At 51.4% G+C, this 17888-nt stretch overlaps 1 protein-coding gene across 18 annotated transcripts in view; it reads left to right on the top strand.

The window, feature by feature from the left end:
- The window catches only part of KIZ (kizuna centrosomal protein), a 58447-nt gene that overhangs the window by 29373 nt on the left and 11186 nt on the right, over nt 1-17888 (top strand). For 13 of the 18 annotated variants that reach the window (XM_035902216.1, XM_035902218.1, XM_035902217.1 and 10 more), the window contains 2 exons: nt 7653-7752; nt 15450-17243. In XM_035902216.1, the coding sequence (XP_035758109.1) occupies nt 7653-7752; nt 15450-15798 (449 nt within the window). In that variant the 3' untranslated portion in view covers nt 15799-17243. Of the gene's footprint in view, nt 1-7652; nt 7753-15449; nt 17244-17264; nt 17499-17888 lie in introns of those variants that run through there. The other 5 variants (XM_035902220.1, XM_035902232.1, XM_035902233.1 and 2 more) reach the window with 5 other exon arrangements.

The following is a 17888-nucleotide window of genomic DNA, read 5'->3' as shown; positions in this document are numbered from 1 at the left end:
GTTTAAAATCCGTTCTTTGTTTACAGTTTTGTTGCAGCACATTTCCAGGAGCTGGCCATCGTGTTGTCTCTAGGGGCGAGGCTTTTCACATCTCACTTGAAAGCAAAGTTGCTCCTTTCAGATGCGATTCATCTTCGGCCCATGATCTTCTCCGGGCCTCTTGTTCTCTTCTGGCTCCTCGCCCTTCCAGCCTGTCGCTTTTTTCTGATTTGCTCATCATTACTTGCTGTGGGCTGTGGCCCTGGAGCTCTGAAATGGTGCCTCAAACAGAGGCAGCATCTCTGTGCGTTGTCTTTTGGGCTCAAGTGACTTGGTTGAGGGTTAGGCTTTGTGGTTTTAGATGAACCGATGTTTAATGTCCATCCTATACACGATTGTTTTGCTGTACAACTTTTTTTAAGCTTTTCAGGGATACTAATTTTGGGTTTTTTTCAGTACTTCCTGCATTCCTCAAGGGCCTTAAGTGTTGGTTTGAAATACCAGAAGCCCTTGGGGCTTTTGGGTTTTGATGGACCTCATTGTGCAAGCTGGGTGGACGTGCTGCCAAGCAGTCTTCTGTGATGGCACTTTACGAATGCCTCTGTACTTTTGGTTGGTTTTTCTTCTGTTATGGAGGGGGGAGGAGGGAAGCAGAAAACTATTTATTTTAATATTCTGTAAAAAAATCCAGAAATATTTGGGTTTTTTCTTAAATGCCTGTGGGGGAGGAAGGAGATGTGGCTCTGGGGAGAAGGGCTTTAGGGTCATGGCTGGCATGGGGTTGGGTGTCTCTTAGAGGCCACCTGGGTTGGTACCCAAAGCTGCTTGAGCAAGGACCGGTGTCCCCTGGTGCTCTTCCAAACACCAACTTGGGCTGAAATGTCTGCTGAGCTGTGCCCCTCCGTGGCAGGGTACCTGAGCTTTTCAAACCCCTAGTCACCCAGGGGCGCAGGGGCAAGGTAGCTCCTGCCGTGAAGATGGTTCCTTCCCCATGGCCTTGTCCTAGGCTTGTGGCTCCAAAAGGCTTACGATTTGTGTATGGTCTCGCCCAGGGAGGAGTCAGCTGTTAATAGCGCTCTCCCCTATACCAGGTTACGTGAGGATATAGGAGGACGCGTGGACTCGTTCTCATTTTCTTCATGGACGCTTTGTGTTCCATCTCGCGAAGGCACGTTAAAGAAACCATTCAGCTTTTGCTGTTCCTGAGGTAGGCGAATAATGCGAGATTAAAAGGAAAGGATAAAATACATTATTTTTTGTTTTGCTGGGTGGCTGTTTAAGAGTCTCATTTACGAGTCAGAAACTGCTGATTTTATTGAAGGGGCAGGTTTGTTAAATCTTAACAAAACCAGATTCTCTCCCTACCCTTCGTTTATGTCTTTGATTTAAATAGCTGTTAAAGCTGTAAAGCTTTTGAATAGAAATGGCGTTACTTCTCCACTCATCAGGCCCCGCTTTCCCAACATCTTGAATGCCACCTTCCAGGTACTCTCCAGGTATAAAATCTCTAATGTAGAAATAAGAAGGAAAAACCCTCTTAAGAAGAAGAAGAAGAAAAAAATTAGCCCTTCTTTATATATCCTAAGGGAACATGAAAGAGCACAGATCCGATTCTGCTTTCCCTTTTAGGTCACCTTTAATGAGCCAATAATCCTGCCAACACTTTTCCCACGCCCACGCGTCCTTCCCGGTGAGGTCCCCCTTTGAGCTTGAAGTTAAAAGGTTCCCGAGGTTCCACTTGGAGTGCGCTAATAAAGGCATTAATAAGTCTACCCAACTTTTCGCTTCATTTGATACCAACCCATTCGCAACCGCTGTTACGACGAAAGTTCATCTGTACGTGATGGATGGCTGCTGCTGCTCTTGGCCTGACCGAGCTACCTTGGGACAGCGTCAGGTTGCTCCTTTTGCTTAAGTTAGCATATGTTATGTACTCCAGAAGGTGGTATTTTACGCTGCTCGACTTGAGGTCCTGAAGGACCTCAGTCTTTTTGTAGTTATGAATTCTGGGTGAAAATTCTTCTTCGATCTCTAAACAGAGGCAGCTTCTGGAAGTATCTCACTGGGCAGCTTGCTCTACTGGGATTTCCTGAGTCCACTGGTCATCCAAGCGTCTGCTCTTGAGAGGACAGCATCGTATGTTGGTATATTAGTACGATAAGAGCATTTATTTATTTTTTTTTAATTTAAAGGAAAGGTGGGAGACACTTGTTGATGTTTGACCTACATCTGGGTACTGGCGACTGCAGTGCTCTGCTCAGGTTTTAATTGGGAGATGTTTCCCATCTATTTGCTCTCCAAAGAGCACATCCTTGTGTCAGATGTGCAGGTAGCCTTTATCTTCTCTGTGTGTGCAAGTCTCTTTGCTTTATCGCGAGGGAAATGGGTGCGTACCAGAGCCCCTATAGAGCCGGCACTCACCCCTCTGCTCCCGAGGTGGAGGCGTGCGCAGCGGCCGTTCCTGTGCTGGCGGTGGCTCCTTCCATCCCGCGTAGCTCTCTGTAGGTTATCAGCAAGCTCAGTAATTAGCGTTAATGTGGTGGAGGAGCTTGTTCAGATTTGAAGTTCCTCCAGGCAGGAACTATTGTTTTCTCTTTCGGTACAGGACCTAGCAGGATGGCAGCCCAGACCTGCCAGGACTCCTGAATGCGGGTGCAATAACTATTGCCAAGGTAACTGCGAAACTGCACAGCTTGCAGGCTCGGCTGATCCCGATAACGTTCCTTTCAAGGCATTAGCGACTTTGAAGTCTGGTGACAGCTGAAATGCCCAACTCTTCTATTGGTGATAGAAGTACACGGAAAAAGCCAAGTTCCTTTCGCTGTAGGCTCTCACTTGTGTACGGGAGGAAGATGCAGATCCGTGTCTGCGTTGAGTCTGGGGTCTTTTGCCCTCTGACTACCTCCATTTGCATATGGGATTATTGATTGCTATTGGAATTAACGGATGATTGCTCTTTATTGCTCTGGAGCGGCGTACAAAGCGCTCTCGCTCCTCTCCCAGTCACGCAGCGCCTACTGTACTCCTACAGCTCGCTTACGTGCTTCGTTGCTGAAGTCGAAGGCTGCAGTTGTGCTCACCGGCTGCGCGGGCTCCGTGTCAGCACAGCGGTGTCTCTGTTTTCCCAGCCTGCGTTTTACAAACCAGCAGCCCCGGGAGCTACCTTTCCTGTTTCCAGACAGGCAGAGTCAAGCACATCTCTTCATTTGCAGAAAATCACATCGCTTTTTTAGCTGCCGAGGTGTTTGGCTGCAAGCTGATAGATGCTGCAACCTAGGCCGTAGGGGGAACGCACGGAGAAAACACCTTCTCGGTTCTGTGCTGGTACGGTGTGTTCTGGGCTGAAGATCCCTGCGACTGTTTGGCAGAACAAAACACCCGTGGGTCATTACGCAAAGACAGTGGGTTTTCCCCTGGAATTGTTGGCTAATGAACCCATTTTGGTCAGAACGAAATCACAAAAGCCGACAAGAAAGCTGCTTTGACCCACGCCGACGGCACAGTTAATTCAAAGTTGGAAAGCATGGAGTGTTTTTAATGAATAGCGGTATCGCAGAGCCTTTGCTGGTGCCGGGTGGAAGGAGCAGCGCACAGGAATAAAGGTGCGAGGAGGATGCCCCAGCTCCTGCTCTGGCGCGGGGTTGCTCCAACGGTTGGGTTAAGAACTTCCCATTATTACCGTCCCCGTTTGAGTTGAAGGACTGAATTTCATCGAGCTCGTTCAGTTGCGTCTGCGCGGCACAGGCTGGCCGTTCCGGCTGCGGAAACGCTCGGAGCACCCCGTCCGGGCAGCGTCGCCCCTGCGTGCCGGGTGTCCCCGGAGCAGGAGGGCTGGTGGTGTGCTGAGGCCGCTCCTTCCAGAAACCACCTAGGAAGGGAACAGCAAGCAGATGGCATCGGTCTCTTACCCGGTGTAGCACGAATTTACCGAATCCGGCTGGGAAGGAGAGGTGCTTTTTGGCAAGCCTGCGTTCGGCCCGGCGGGCGTTATGAGATGGCCGTCAGGAGCTGCTGCTCTCCAGCTGTCGCAGCCCTCCTCTCGCCTCCGCTTCTGCTCCCCGGAGCTGCTGCTCCCCGCCGGATGATTTCTATGGTGCTGGCAATTCCTTTATCCAAGGGTTTCAGTCGGCGTGCTGCTATTGTGCTCTAAACCCATCCTTTTTGCTTTGCCAGTTCCCCACTCAGTGCACCTTTCTTGCCCGGGCTGTCGTGTTCTGCTGCGTGCTCAGGGAAAAGCGTGTGTTTGTGTGCCAGCACAGCGTGCCTCTCGCTGTCCCCCGCCTGCGACGGGGAGGGCGCGCTGGGTGTTACGGCATAGCAAGGTAGGGGCTTCTGGCAAAACAAGTGACAGAGACGCGCACGGACCCCAGAATAAAAGTGTCTTTTTGAACTGAGTTGCATTTACCCTTAAGCACAGTGACTGACTGACCTGTGTAAGGGTTTTATGGCGTGGCGCAGTTCTGTCGGGAGCGAAGTGCTCCCGGGTTTTCTCCCCTAGCAGCGTATTTCTTGTACCTTCTCTGCCCTGCACCTTGCGCCAGTCGCTCGTGCTTTCTCCCGGTCGTGAAGCAAGTGCTGCCGTGCGCCCAGGTTGGGCTGGTTTTGTTGTCAGTGCCACACGCCTGTGACCAAGGCTCTTCCTCTCCGCCAACTTACAGTGCGGGCGCGTTGTTGAAGGCATGGGGACGAAGCGGATGAGCGGGGTAAGAGGAGGGAAGAGCCAGGCGATTGCTCGGCGCTCGAAGCCGCACGCTGCTTACGCCTTGCCAGAGGCTTCGTGGGTGCCGCAACCTGGATGAATCGCACGGCGGTTCCTAGGAGGATCTTCCATTTCTGTGGGATGTAAGTCAGCACAAAGATGCTCGAGGGGAGCCACGGGACTAACTGGCAAGGCAGTCTGGTGTGACTAAGGCAGAAGTGGGGACTGATAGCCCTGCGTTGTACTGTAACTGCCAGGTAGGGCAAAGCTGGGCTCCGAAGGGCCTTAAAGGTGAAGAACAAGTCGTTTGTGTTGCTGTGTGATGTGAAGGAAGGGGAGCCAGCGCAGGCGCGGAAAGCGCAGGGGAATGGCCTTTTGAGGCTGGAATGCCTGCAGGAGCCCCACGGAGAGCTGCACAGCAACGGTGGCCCAGCTCGAGCTTCGGTAGAGCTGGCGAGGACCTGGACTTCGAAGTGCCAATGGGAAAGGTGTGCTGGGTATGGCTGGGAAAAAGCAGGCTCCCTGTCGCTGCCCTGGGGGACGGGAAGAGCATTCAACAGCAACAGAGAACGCTGCTTGTGCAGAGGTAGAAGTGCCTCCCTGAGTCTGCAGATCCGTTCCTGCTGCAGGGGACCCCTCAGCAGCAGGCTTGGTACCGGGCCCTGCCTGGGGGGGTCCCAGCCCAAAACAAATGGAAGACTTTGAGAGGTGTGGGTCAGATGCAGCTGCATGTCCGGCATGCTGACACCCTCTGAAGCTTCCACCTGAAGCTCTCTGCTTGCTCTGGTAGGGAAGGAGGAAAAGCATTCAGTCCATTAACAGGCTGTAACGAGCTGGATGCGTCCCTCTGCACGTGCAGGGCTGCAAGGGAAGAGCCGGCGGTGTGCACGGAGGCCGTTGGCTTCACATTCTCCTTCACGTGAGGAGCAAGCCATGGACATGCCAGAGCCACCTCTGAGGGCACACGTAACTGGATTTTGAATGTTTGCAGAGTCCCCGGCCCGTGGCGGTCTGTCAGCCGGGCACAACTCGCTCTGTGCAAGGCTTTCTCGGGGCGGAGGGGCGCCCTCCTGACGCAACGCCTGCTCTCTCCCCAGGCAAGATGGGAGCGCGTGACCTTGGCCGCGTTGTGTTTTGTAGTTCGGATCCGTGTGTGGGGAGCCCTGAAAAAATACACTATCCTGGTTAATGGTCCCCTGGCAGCTGGCACAGCGCTGTGCTTTGGCTTTAGGATGAGCGTGGTGTTGATAACACCCTGATGGTTCAGTTGTTGGAAGTAGCGCTTGCACTAAATCAAGGACTCTTTGGCTTCTTGTGCTCTACTGGCTGAGAGGGCTGGGGGTGCGCAAGGAGCCGGGAGGGGGCACGGCCAGCACAGCCGACCCCCGCTGCCCAAAGGGCTATTCCAGACCGTATGGCCTCATGCCCAGTATAGAAACTGGGGGAGAGCTCGCCGGGGGGCCGGGCATCGGTTAGCAGGTGGTGAGCAATTGCATCATGCCTCACTTGCTTTGTATCTTCTTTTATTATTTTTATTTTATTTCATTTTGACTACTAAACTGTCATTACCTCAACCCAGGAGCTTTCTCACTATTCTCTCCCCCGTCCTGCCCCGGGGGGAGTGGGCGAGGGGCTGCGTGGGGCCGAGTTGCCGGCCGGGGTTACACCGCGATGTACACCGGTGTTCCGCGCTTCACTGCTGGAGTGAAAAGCAGTTCCTGGCCGTTAGGACTCAATTACGTTAAATTCCCTGTCTTTTTTTAATTCCCAAAGTAAGGTACAAGCAAGGCCCTTTGTGGTGGGCGCTTAGCGCATGCCCACGTCACTCGGTCTGTAGCTCCCAGCCGCTGTCAGCCTTGCATCCAGGGCACCCGCCGTCGTCTCCACAGGCCTCTGCTCCTCTGCACGTGCACATCACAGGAAAGGGAGAGGGATCCCCCCTTTTTTTTTTTCCTTCTTTTCTTTTTTTTTTCCCCCCATTCTGAATTTTTTTTTTCCTTTTTCCCTTCATGCGTTCTCTGGGAGGCGGTCAGGTTTGTTGTGCACAGCCCCCAGTGCCGGCCAGGCGCCCTGCACCTCTTTGTTGGAAGTGCCCGAGATGGGGCAGGGCTTCTGCTGCTGAAATCCCGAGCGGAGGGGTGTGATCCGCGGGAGCGGGCTGGTAACGGGCACGGCCAGTTAAAAGTAGGGGTGGCCCAGGTGTACAGAACCACCAAACTGTCCTGGGTTGGAATGAAGTTGGTAGCGGTTAGGGCTGGGTTATAATTTCAGTACTATATATAAATACACATGCGTGCAAAGAGGGATTTGTACCTGAGCATCGTGTTCCTTGGAAATGAGTGCAAAGATGAGCAATTGTACAACTCCAGTGAATTGAATCCTTTACCTCTTCTTTTTTTTTATTTTATTTTAAATCAATCTCTACGGAATGGTAATGAGCTACACAGAGGGGGGGAGAAAGGAAAGGAAGAAAGCATGGATGAAAGATTCTGAAATCTAAGTCATAAAAATCCCCAAAGTTGTGCCCCCTGGCCGCAGCTCTATTTCGGGAGAGCGGTTGAAAATACGGCTGTAGCAAATAACATGAAGGGAACTGTAGCTACTCAAAACCATCTACTTTTAAGGGGAAGCAGACTAAAAATAATTGTGCTTCCTGATGAACTAAAATAAATGAGAACTCGGGAATTAAAAAAACAAAAAGAGTAAAAGGACCCAAGAAATCCTTTGAGCTTTGCTTTAAGTTGCTGTGATGCAAACAGCCCTTGGCGCAAACGCCGAGATTCTCTCTTTTCTAAAGCGAGGTAGGAAGTGCAAAAATGTCCCTGTTCACAAGAAATCATCGTCGGGTGCCGTAATTGATCCCTGCCTGCGCCTGCTTGAAAACGGGCGCGTGGTGCGGCGAGGGACCGCGCGCTGCTGCGAGGTCCTGCCCTCGCTATTTGGAAACTCACGCTGTGTGTTTTTTGCCTTCCAGGCTGGGATAGCGGCAATAAAAGTTCCGCGGCAAAAGCGAGCCAAGAAACGCATTCGGGAACTAGTTCTTCGTCGAGTGAAAGGAGTCCTGCCTGCCCGAGGTAACGCTGTTAAATCCCTCAGCGCCTGAAACGCTTCTGTAGATGAGAAACGCCGGCAGCACACGCCTAAAGCTGCGATGATTTGATGTGTTCACGCGGTCTGGGGTTAAGGCTCCTGTTTGTATTTATCCCATAAAACATCTTAAACTTTGGCGCACCTTGGAAAATATTTGTGCCAAAGCCAAGTATTGTTTGCAGCTGCTGTTCTCGCATTGTGGGACTCAGTTGACATCTCGGTGAACCACAAATCGGCGCGTACAGCTGCTCTCAGTAGGGCTGCGCGGGGGCCAGACAATGGCAGTTGTCAGGAGAGGGGCAGGCATAAAGCACGAAGTCTTCACGAGATAAAGTGGCGGCTTTCTCCGCCGGGCATCCGAGGTGGAAACGCGCTGTAACTGGATAACGCGGTTCACGCGCTCGGGGTTTGGGGGGGGGTTTAATGTTTGATACTGGGGTGTTTAAACCTTGCTTTCAAACCGGGTGTGTTTAATTCATGGCCTTAACCATACCGAAAGGGCACAGTTTGTTCTTTTTTTCTTAAAAAAAAAAAAAAGTTGGTTTGTGGCTTCTTTTTTAAAGGGCAGCAGCTCCCTTTGGGTCCCCAAGCCGTTCGGTTGGACGTTCCTTGTGTCCTTCGTTGGCGTGTAATGGTGATCACGTGGCAGCAATCAAATTAGTGGTCAAGAAGCAGCAGAAAATAGGATCTAACGCAGCCACCTCATCGGTATCGGCCGGGCTTTAGATCCTTATCAGCCCTCGTGGGAACAGCCTGGCAAGTGGGTGCTGCTGCCGCGCAGCTCCGTGTCTCAGCGCTGCCCTCAGGAGCACTTGGGGAGAGACTTAAAGCATTTGGATAAATTTTTAACTCCTCCTATTTATTCGGCATCACCATCTTTGCGTAGGTATTCGAGGCAGTTATGGGTGAGGCCGGTTCCAGTTCTGGTGTTGTGCATTTTGTGTTAAAATCGGAGCGTTCCTGTCATTCCTCAAGGACGGTAAATACAGGCTGGAATACTGTGTTGGTGAATGCCAGGCCTGCTTTTGTTTGGGATTAATTCTTGCAGTCTTGTTCAAACTCCTTTATTTTTTTCTTTTTTTTTCTTTTTAAATTTTCTGATGCTTCGTCCGGGAGTGATGTTCCAAATCGTAAGGCCTAACGGTACGAAACGTGAGGCTGCTCCTGTAGATGGAATCTTTAAATGTGAGATTTTCATCCTTCACTGAAGCCAGCAGGAAGAGAAGGATCGGGCCCTGCAGACCTTGCTGACAGCATCGCTGCTGAGCATCCAAACAAAACGCCTATCGTGTAAAACAAACCATTTTTTTTATTTAAAAAAAAAAAGCCTCCGAGCCTCTCTCCCCGTGGGCGTTGCGCCGCTTGCTGATAACGCCTTCGGCAGCTCCTGCCTTTCCAGATGCTGCTCACAGGGTGTGCCTGGGGTTTTTTGCTGTTTCTTGCAAATTCTTGTTTGCGATCGGTTTTACCCCAGTTGGTTCTGCCCTACAACGCCTCTCGGTGCTGGGAAGCAAGCGCGCTTCACGCGCTGATACCCGGTGATGCTGCTTTAAAAAAAAAAAAAAAAATCTCTTACGATGGCTTAAAGTTTGTTTTCCTAAGGGAGCCGAAAACCCCGCAGCCTTCTGCCCATGACGCGGGTTAACAGCCCGTACTTTTGGACGCTTTGATCCGCCCCGTGGTGACGGAGAGGGGCAAAAGTAGCCAAAAAGCTGGAGAAATGGGCCGGGGCGGCCGGGCGCTTGCCTGCGGCCAGGGCGCGGGGCAGCTTCCTCGCTGCCGGCGTCGAAGCGCTCCGCTTGTGGCAGTCACTTCTGGGGCTTTATTGCTTTTACAAGTGGTCTCGAAACCCACTCCTTGAGAATAAACGCAACTGCGTAGCGCGGCTGGGGTACTTTTTATAAATTCTTCTGCGCCGCGTTTTGTCACTGAGCTGATGAGTGACCTCGCGGAAGACCCCGCTGGACCGAAATAAAAAAAAATGGCTTCCTCTGATGTCCTCCAGACAATAATTACGATGTGCCAGTTAAGCCCAAACTACAGCTGAGGGATTTTACTTTAAAGCGGAGGCTCGGGCGCAAAAATGCATTTATAGCTCTTTGTCTGGCACCTCATTATGTGTGGGCCTGATTCATTAAGTAATTGGTTTGCAGTTGTTTACATGAGTATTAAGGCTTTCTATTCAGCAGCCTTTGAGAGATACATTGTGCAAACGTTGCATGTCATGAATGCCGAATGAGGGGCCGGGGACCGGTCCTATTGGCTCAACACTGCGCTCTCTTGAAAAGCGAGAGAAAGAGATTGGGTGCTGCTTTGCATAGCAATGACTTTCTTAATAAGCTTTACAGATTAATACACACAAGCTATAAAAGATGCAAAGAGATACTCTTAGCGCATTTACACATGCTCATTTCACTATTATGGTGCTGGAGACGGGAAGAATTGAGGGCTTTCATATTGGGGTTTTCAGTGCGTGTCTTCAGTGCATGAGACTTAATAGAATCCGATGTTTATTGTATTATAAATCACGGGGAAGTAGGCAGATCTGCAACAGTTTATTATTAAAGATTCTTTCAATGTAAATCTTTTTCTGCCATTGTATTTCCTACAGCAAAATCATTTTGTGGTTGAGTGGGGATGAAAGGCATGATGTACGAAGGAGTGAGTCTTAATAGGAAGCTGCGCTCCGAGTAAAGACCACTTGTTCCCTTTTGTTCGGAGGTGCATGCCAGAGCTTCCTCTTCTCCCGCGAGCCCCGGCCCGCTCTGCGCCCAGCTATAAAACTACTTTTCCCTGGCTTCCTTGGCTTTGCCGAGGGAATATTTGTACATACAGAGACGCAGCTTTCGTTGTGCGGAGCGAGTGTTTTGCAGCGGGAAGGAGCGTGCTAAATTGTGCAATTACTTGGGGGAGAAGGGACCAGAAGTCAGGACTGAACCTCGCCGCGAGAGCGGGCGGCAGGCGATGTGTGTGGCATCCCGCGGCCCTGTAGCGATGGCTGCAGCCAGTGGAGGTCACTAGCTTTCTGGGTAATTCCCAGCTTTTGATGCAAGCAGTTTATTTTCCTGCGGCTGGTTTGCGCTGTCTTGTTTCAAGATAATCTGGAGATCTGAGATGCATTATCGACTGAGAACCAAAGGACAATTTTAATTTTTTAGGACATAAACAGGGTGGAAAAGTGTTTTAAACTGTGATTGATCTGTCTCCTGGCAGTAATCCCGTCTGCTCTCTGAAGGTGTGTTTTGTTTTGGTTTTTTTAAGTCGAAAGCTGCCGTCACCAAACACAGATGTAATGACACGCAAATAAAAGTTGGCAGATTATAATTCATCCACTTAATTATTCTCGGGGGTGATGCTTAGCAGCGGGGCTGGCTGCCGGGGCCTGAGGCGGGCTGCCCCTCCGCTGGGGGTGCACCCGGCTCGGTGGGACCCTTCGGATCCTGTCCTGGCACTGCTTTGCTGGTGGGGGAGCTACCAGAATTGCTGTGGTTCCGCAGGGACTCCAAAGGCTGGGGGCTGGGAGCAGCTGGGAGGTGCCCCTACCAGGGAGTCCGGGGAACGCGGCACCCCGTTTGCAGACCTCCGAGACGCACCCAGAAACCAGCCCCTATCCCACAGTTTTGTGCTCCTGCCCTACGTCCCGTTGTCAGATCGCTTCGCTAAGCAGCTGACTCTGAATTCAAGCACATTTTCTGGATGTTACAGATATTCGTGAGCTTTGTTTCCTAAATCTTAGCATCCAGCTGTTGCAGAAATAGCAATGTGGTAGCAGCAGCGCTCTATGAATATTGGTGAGGAATGGTTTGGGGGAGAGGCCACAACATCTGGCTACATACATCGTTGCCTTTGTAGTACAGAGGAAATGGAGTTGATTTTTTGTGGTGATGCCCTGTGCTCTTCCAACAGGGTTTCATCGCAGCACGGGGATGCAGTCTTTGTGTTTGTGGTTTCTCTAGGCAAGAATATATTTTATTTTTTCCCTTCAGCCTGCTCTATCTGAACAGAGAAGGGTCTTAGATGTAACTCGATACAGATCCTTGCACCCTAAAATAACGGCCATCCTCTTTGCAGTGTAATTACTTACATTCACTATTACTACTCCACTTCTGGTGTGATGAGTGGGTTTTTATTTTTTAGTCTATACTGACTTTCCAGGACTGAGAATACTTCTGTGATGCCTAATTTCTCGTAAAACGTCAGCAGAAATGCTAGAGCCGTCGGGCTTCTGCAGGAACGGGCAGGAGAGCGGACGCTCACGGGGGAGGCGCTGCCCCCGAGCAGCCTGGCTCCCTCCGACCACGGGGCACGGAGATGCTTTTGAGAAATGATTCGGTGGGATCGGCCGAGCGCCACTGCGCCCCGCGTTTCGTTTGTTTTCCTGATAAAACTCGGCATTTCGGCCATGGCTTTTCTCTTGGTGCTTGGGGGTTTCTGTTGGTTTGTTGCTTTTTTTTTTTTTCCTTGACATTTGGGTTGTTTTCTTTTTTCTTTATTTTTGGTGATAGGGTATCCCCCCCCGCCCCCCTTGATGTTTGGGTGTCCTTTGTCCACTTGACTCAAAAACCCAGAGCTCCAACAGGTGCTTTAGCAAAAATGCTCAGGCCAAAGCAAACCTTTGTTGTTGTTTTTCAGTGAGCCACCTCTATTAACTTGGCTCTTCTTGGTCTGGTATTTTCCTCTTAATATTAATTTTCTTTATGGAGGGAAAAAAATTTCCTTGGAGCTTTTTTTTTATTTCTTATTGTTGCAGCATCTTCAACACAAAAAGCCCATTTCATCAGAGTAAAGCAGAGATTAAATGGCCCTTTGAAGTTAAACTGGTTTGGGTTTTTTCTTTGTTAGAGCCCGGGTTCAGTTTGGAATTATTTTAGGGAAGAAGCACACGCGTAAATGGATATCGAAGGGTCACGACGGGGATTAGTCGAGGCAGTGAAACCGGCCTTAGTCCATTTATACTCCTGAAATTTCTCGGCGGAGGTCTGTGTGGTTATTGTGTGCTCAGTGTGCCAGATGACAACGTCCATGATTGAATTTGCCGATTCCTGAATATGAAGGTTTTGCAACGTAGTGGTCGTCTTGCACCTTACCAGCCTTGACCAGCGCTTCAGAGTCGTTCGGGAACCTTGTTCCCTGTTACAAAGCCATCTTGCAGCGTTTTCCAGGCTGGGTTTGGCGGAGCTGTGACTTCCCATCTGGCCTTTCGGATGCCCTATCTCCCTTTTCCCTATCTCCCACGGCGTTCCTCTCTGTACCGACAGCTTTCACGCCCGGCCTTTGCTGATGCCCTGTCCCCATCTCTCTCTTTATGGGCCGTGGTGTCATGCCAGCGCCCGGCTCCCGGGGTGCAGCGCTAGGGCTCTGTGCGTATGTGGGGTGGGTTAGCCCCGGGAGGGTGAACCCCAACAAATGGATGGGGTTTGGTAGGACACAAACATCGGTCTTCCCCCTCCTCCTGGCAGCGTTGACCTTCCTGTTCATGGGGAGCTGGGGCAGAAGAAAGAAGGTTTCCAGACCTTCCTACAGCCATGGTGGTCTCTTGTCCACCACAACTTCTCCATGAGACCACTGGCCTTCAGCTGGACCTGCAGCACCTCGCAGTGCTCAGAGTTGTGCAAGAGGACCGAGCCTCCCGGTGGCCGGGCAAGCCCTCCTGGTGGCTAGGCAGCCCTCCACCGGTGGTCCCACTCTCCACCTTGTGCGTAGTAGTCCTCAGCACGGCGGAGGCTCTGGGCCCAAATGACTGGCCCTCCTCAATCTGGGCTTGAAGCATGGAGGGAAGTAGAGAAAAAAAAAAATCCCTCCTCGGGACCTCCCAGCATGGCTGAGCAACGAAGGCCCGTACGCCCACCTCGACAAGGGGAGCCGGAGCGGCTGGCAGTGGAAGCGGTAGCTGCCTGATCGTGCTTTGCTCAGCTACTTGAGGATAAAATGGTTCTTGTGCCGGCTGCCGCAGAAGTCGCCTCTCAATTCGGTGGCTCAGCAACAAGTGGTTTCTTGTGCTGTGCCTGGGGGAATAAGCGATGCAGCCGCCAGAGCCGCAGCCTCTTGAGCACATTTTTACGGGGTAAGCCTGGGATACGGGGAGCACGTCCTGGGAGATGCCGAGGGTCCTGAAATCTCACCAGAGCGCGCAAGAGTTAAGGGCGTTCAGCGTCTTGCAGGACTCGGCCCGGAGGCTCTGACTTAAAATACTTGCCCGAAACACTGTCGAGTAAATGTATTGGAACGAGAAGATGAAGTGCAACGCGGCGTAGGGTTTGAGTGAAACGGGGGGGCAGTTGGATGGCGTGCGAACAGAAGGTCAGATAAACGCTTGAAGGGTTAGCGTTTTAAAGGCTTTTACTTAAGTATTAATAAGTATTTATGTCTCTGTTAATGCCCTACTAGTATCGTTACTTGTTCCTAGGTTTGGTATCTTGCTTGAACTTCAGCTACGTTTGATATTCCACCTTGGGGGGGGGAACCTGTGTGTGTCTGCGGAGAGGGAGGCTGTCTGCTGACGGCATTCACGGCTCGTAGGACGAGAATACGGCGTGGGCTTCCTCTTGTCTCGGAGGAAAAGTCTCCGTAATGTAGGTGGCTGTAACGTGATGGGACTCCCCCCTGCTTTAAGCTTGGCTTTCCAGCTGCGATCGCACATTCTTACTGGACGCAGCGGTGCAAGCCCAGCAGTGAATCGTCTCTGCTTTTTGGGTCCCCTTGGCAAATGCCTCCACAGGAGCGGTTAGACTGCTTTTAACTCCTCGCTGTAGGTTGTGCATTAGCCACCATACCTCCAAATGCAGCGCAGCAAATGGTGTGAGATTTTTGACAGGCGATTGAGGCCCGTTTGGACTGTGACAACAGCTTCAAATTGCAGCTTGACACGCGCTTGCGCTTTCCTAGTTCGCACAGTAATGTCACAAACATCTCCTATTTGATCCTCCTTATTAAAATCAGCTGAAGCTTTACTTTTAGAGCTGATTGCAGGATTGTTAATATAACAGTTAATTCTCCTCCATCATTGCCCCCGTGTGATTATTTCACAGCGCCAACACAATACACACGCTACACACAAAAGATCAAAATGATTCCAGCTTGTTTGAGAGATTCAAAAGGGCCTGTGATGCTCTAGACACAAGAGCCGTCATTTAACAGAACAGAGTCGCAACTGCACATACATCAAGGTAGATCAAAGGCAGCTGGGAGATTGCACATTTGCACAGGGCCCGGGATGATGCTATGGGAACCCGGTGGCGGGGCCGGAGGACGACGCTGGCGGGAAGGGGAGTTAGGGAAGTTCAGTCAGCACCAGTGGGGGGTGCTTTTATTTTTGTTTGGATTTTTCCTTTACTTTCTTTGCGTGATCTGAAAGGCTGCAGAAGAGAGACGGAGCTCTGATCCTTTGTGCCCTTAATTCACTGCTGGTGTAAACCCACGCCGTTACTGGGGACTGACTCCAGTTCATGCTGCCTGAACATGGGGACCGCTGTCCCTGCTGCGTGTTAATTTCTCCACCTTTTAGAAGACATAAAGGTGAAGAAACCCAGGATAAAATAGTTATTAAAAAAAAAAAAGTGGTTACAGAAGTTACTGATTTTTTTTTTTAAACCATCTCACAGGTTTTTTTAGAAAAAGTTGACTTGCATTCTTCTAATTGTGTGACTTTGTGCTGATGAGTTGAAATCTTTCTCTTCTACAGGGCTGAAACCAGGAAGGGAATGGTAACTGCCATAAAGTCCAAAGGTAAGGAACAAATGTTTACACTATTTAAAATCGATGCCTTTCTAAGCATGGTCTATATTGTAGCAAACCTGAGGATGATGCCATGGAACTGTACAAAATATGAGCACAGGCAGACGGGAAAGCCTGGAATTTCCCCCTCTCAACACGGGAGCCAGAAAATAGCTGGCGATGACAGATTCTGGCCCAGAGAGGACATGTTCCATAGCGCGCACGGTGAGGAAGGAGCAGGGATCATTGCATGTGATTTGGAAGGAGCAGTGGATTTGGAAGTCGTTGCTTCAGGGCTTAAATCACACAGCAGCTAATCACAGGTAGGAGAACACCTGGAGAAGGAAAACCCTGCCGCTTCCCTGACCTTCCCTCTGAACTGGGGTCGCAGCGTGGGTGGGCAGCCGCACGTCTGCGCGCACGCTTACAGTAGGTAGGCACACAAAGCTGCGCGTGTGCGCATCTGGAACAGGGTTTTTTTTTTTTCCATGAGCGAGCAGGCTTTCTTATACATCGGTGTTTAGGCCCTAGACGTTTTTATTCTCCCCTGTGTTTCATTCTGCTCCTTTGACCACCGTAACAACCGCTGGCATCTGCAGTCACCTCTAATGCAGGTGAAATCGGCGCTGGGAGCAGGGAGCTCTTTGCCCCGAGCTGACTTAGGGATGCCATAAACGATGGCTGCGTCGGTGCCATCCGAAAGGCCTCTCTCGTGTCCCCAGCCCCTTTTCTTCTCCGCGGGGGAGCTCTGGTTTTTGGAGCCTTTCAGCGTCTCCGTTCTCCTCCCAGGCGTTCAGCCAGCATGGCTCTGCCGTTCCCGGCCGGGCAGAGGGCAGGCCTGCAGTCCAGGGGGCCGGGGATGTAGGATGAAAGGCGCAGCTGCTGCATTTGTAGATAAGGTTTTTATATAGCTTGGGCCATCAAAAGCACCGAGCGCGTTCAGAGCGCCTCAGTCAAACACGAGCTGAAATGTCTGCGTGAGGTGTGACAGCCTTCCTCTCCCCGTCTCTGAGCCTTGCGACTCCTTTGGGGCATCGTGGCGGTGGCGCTGGCTTTGGGCAACCAGCAGCCCCCTGGCAGTGGTCTGAGCAGACGGGCAGCGCAGCTCCCTGCGCGGCTGTGGGCTTGACGTGCGCTTCCCCACGTGCCCTGCTTTCCCCTTCTCCACGGCCGCATGAACTCAGGTATCGAGGAACCTCCCAGGCACGCCGAATTTCAATGTCCTTCTGTTTGTCTCAGTGAAAGTGTTTGCTACTTCCCAGAGCTGTTTGTTAAAGCCACGCAGTTCTCTGAAGTCAGTCTTGCCCGCATGTGATCCTGTCACAAAGCGGTGGTTTTTCATTTGTGACATCATTGCCATTTTTATGCCAACTCTGTGATGTCATGCTCCGATTGTGACTTCACCGCAGGGTCAAGTAGAGGGAGAACGTGGAACATAATAGACAAAGCTGTAATTCAGGCAGCAGCTGGTCAAGTAAATTGCTTGGAGTGGAAACGTTCTCTCAAGCTACCTTGAGGAACAATGAAGTGGGACCTCTGAATGAGCCCGCTGTTTGGCCACAGCAGCTCCGCTGTCGCAGACCCCGGCGGGCCGGCAGCACGCCGCGGCGGAAGCGCGCACCTCGGCCTTGCAGCCTTCTGAACACCGACCTTCGCCGTAAGCCGTGGCGCCTGTCTGCCTCCGGGGAGCTGTGATCGTGCCTGCGGCATAAATTGACATAAGCCTGGAAAAGATTTATCTTTTTTTGTTTTTTTTTTTTTTTTTCTTTCTCCTCACCCTCAGCTTTCTGGGGCGAATCTGACGACAGCGGCTCCGAGATCGAGGCTGCTTTGCGCCCCCCGACTCACAGCACAGAAGCAGATGAATTTGATGACTTCTATGATTAAGATTCCCCCGCTCGCTTTTGGGAAGAAATGAACAATTTCATCTTGTACATACTGAGAGTGCCGCTGTCTGAAGTGCAGCTCATCGCTTGATAGTCAAATTCAAATACGAAATAAATGTAATGTGGTGCTACACACGGCCCCCTTGTACGTGCGCTTCCTCTGAACTGCTGAGTGTTCCCCTGATCTGACACAATCCTGCCCCGTGGGACTGAGCCTTTTTGTGATAGATTTGGGTTTGGGGAATAAAGGAAGATACGTCCCGAGGCGTCGCCTTGCTCCCAGACGCGTGTGCTGCGCTCATCTCTGAGCGCGGGGTCACCTCGGAGGGTGGGTGCTGTCGCTAACACCCCCCCGGGGAGGGAGCTGGGTCCCTCCATCGTGGTGTTAGTGGGGCTGGGAGGTGCTTGCCCACGGTCCCCTGCTCACAGTGAGTGTCCCCTGCCCGGTGCCAGCAGGAAAGGTGCGGGCTGTGGCCGTGGCGGGGGTAGCCCCTCTGCCTGGGAAGACGGAGGGGCTGCCC

Source organism: Egretta garzetta, unplaced genomic scaffold (genome assembly GCF_000687185.1).
Source record: "Egretta garzetta isolate BGI_Z169 unplaced genomic scaffold, ASM68718v1 scaffold499, whole genome shotgun sequence".
NCBI lineage: Eukaryota > Metazoa > Chordata > Aves > Pelecaniformes > Ardeidae > Egretta > Egretta garzetta.
The sequence above is the reverse complement of the archived record's forward strand: the minus strand, read 5'-3'. Positions and strand labels throughout refer to the sequence as shown.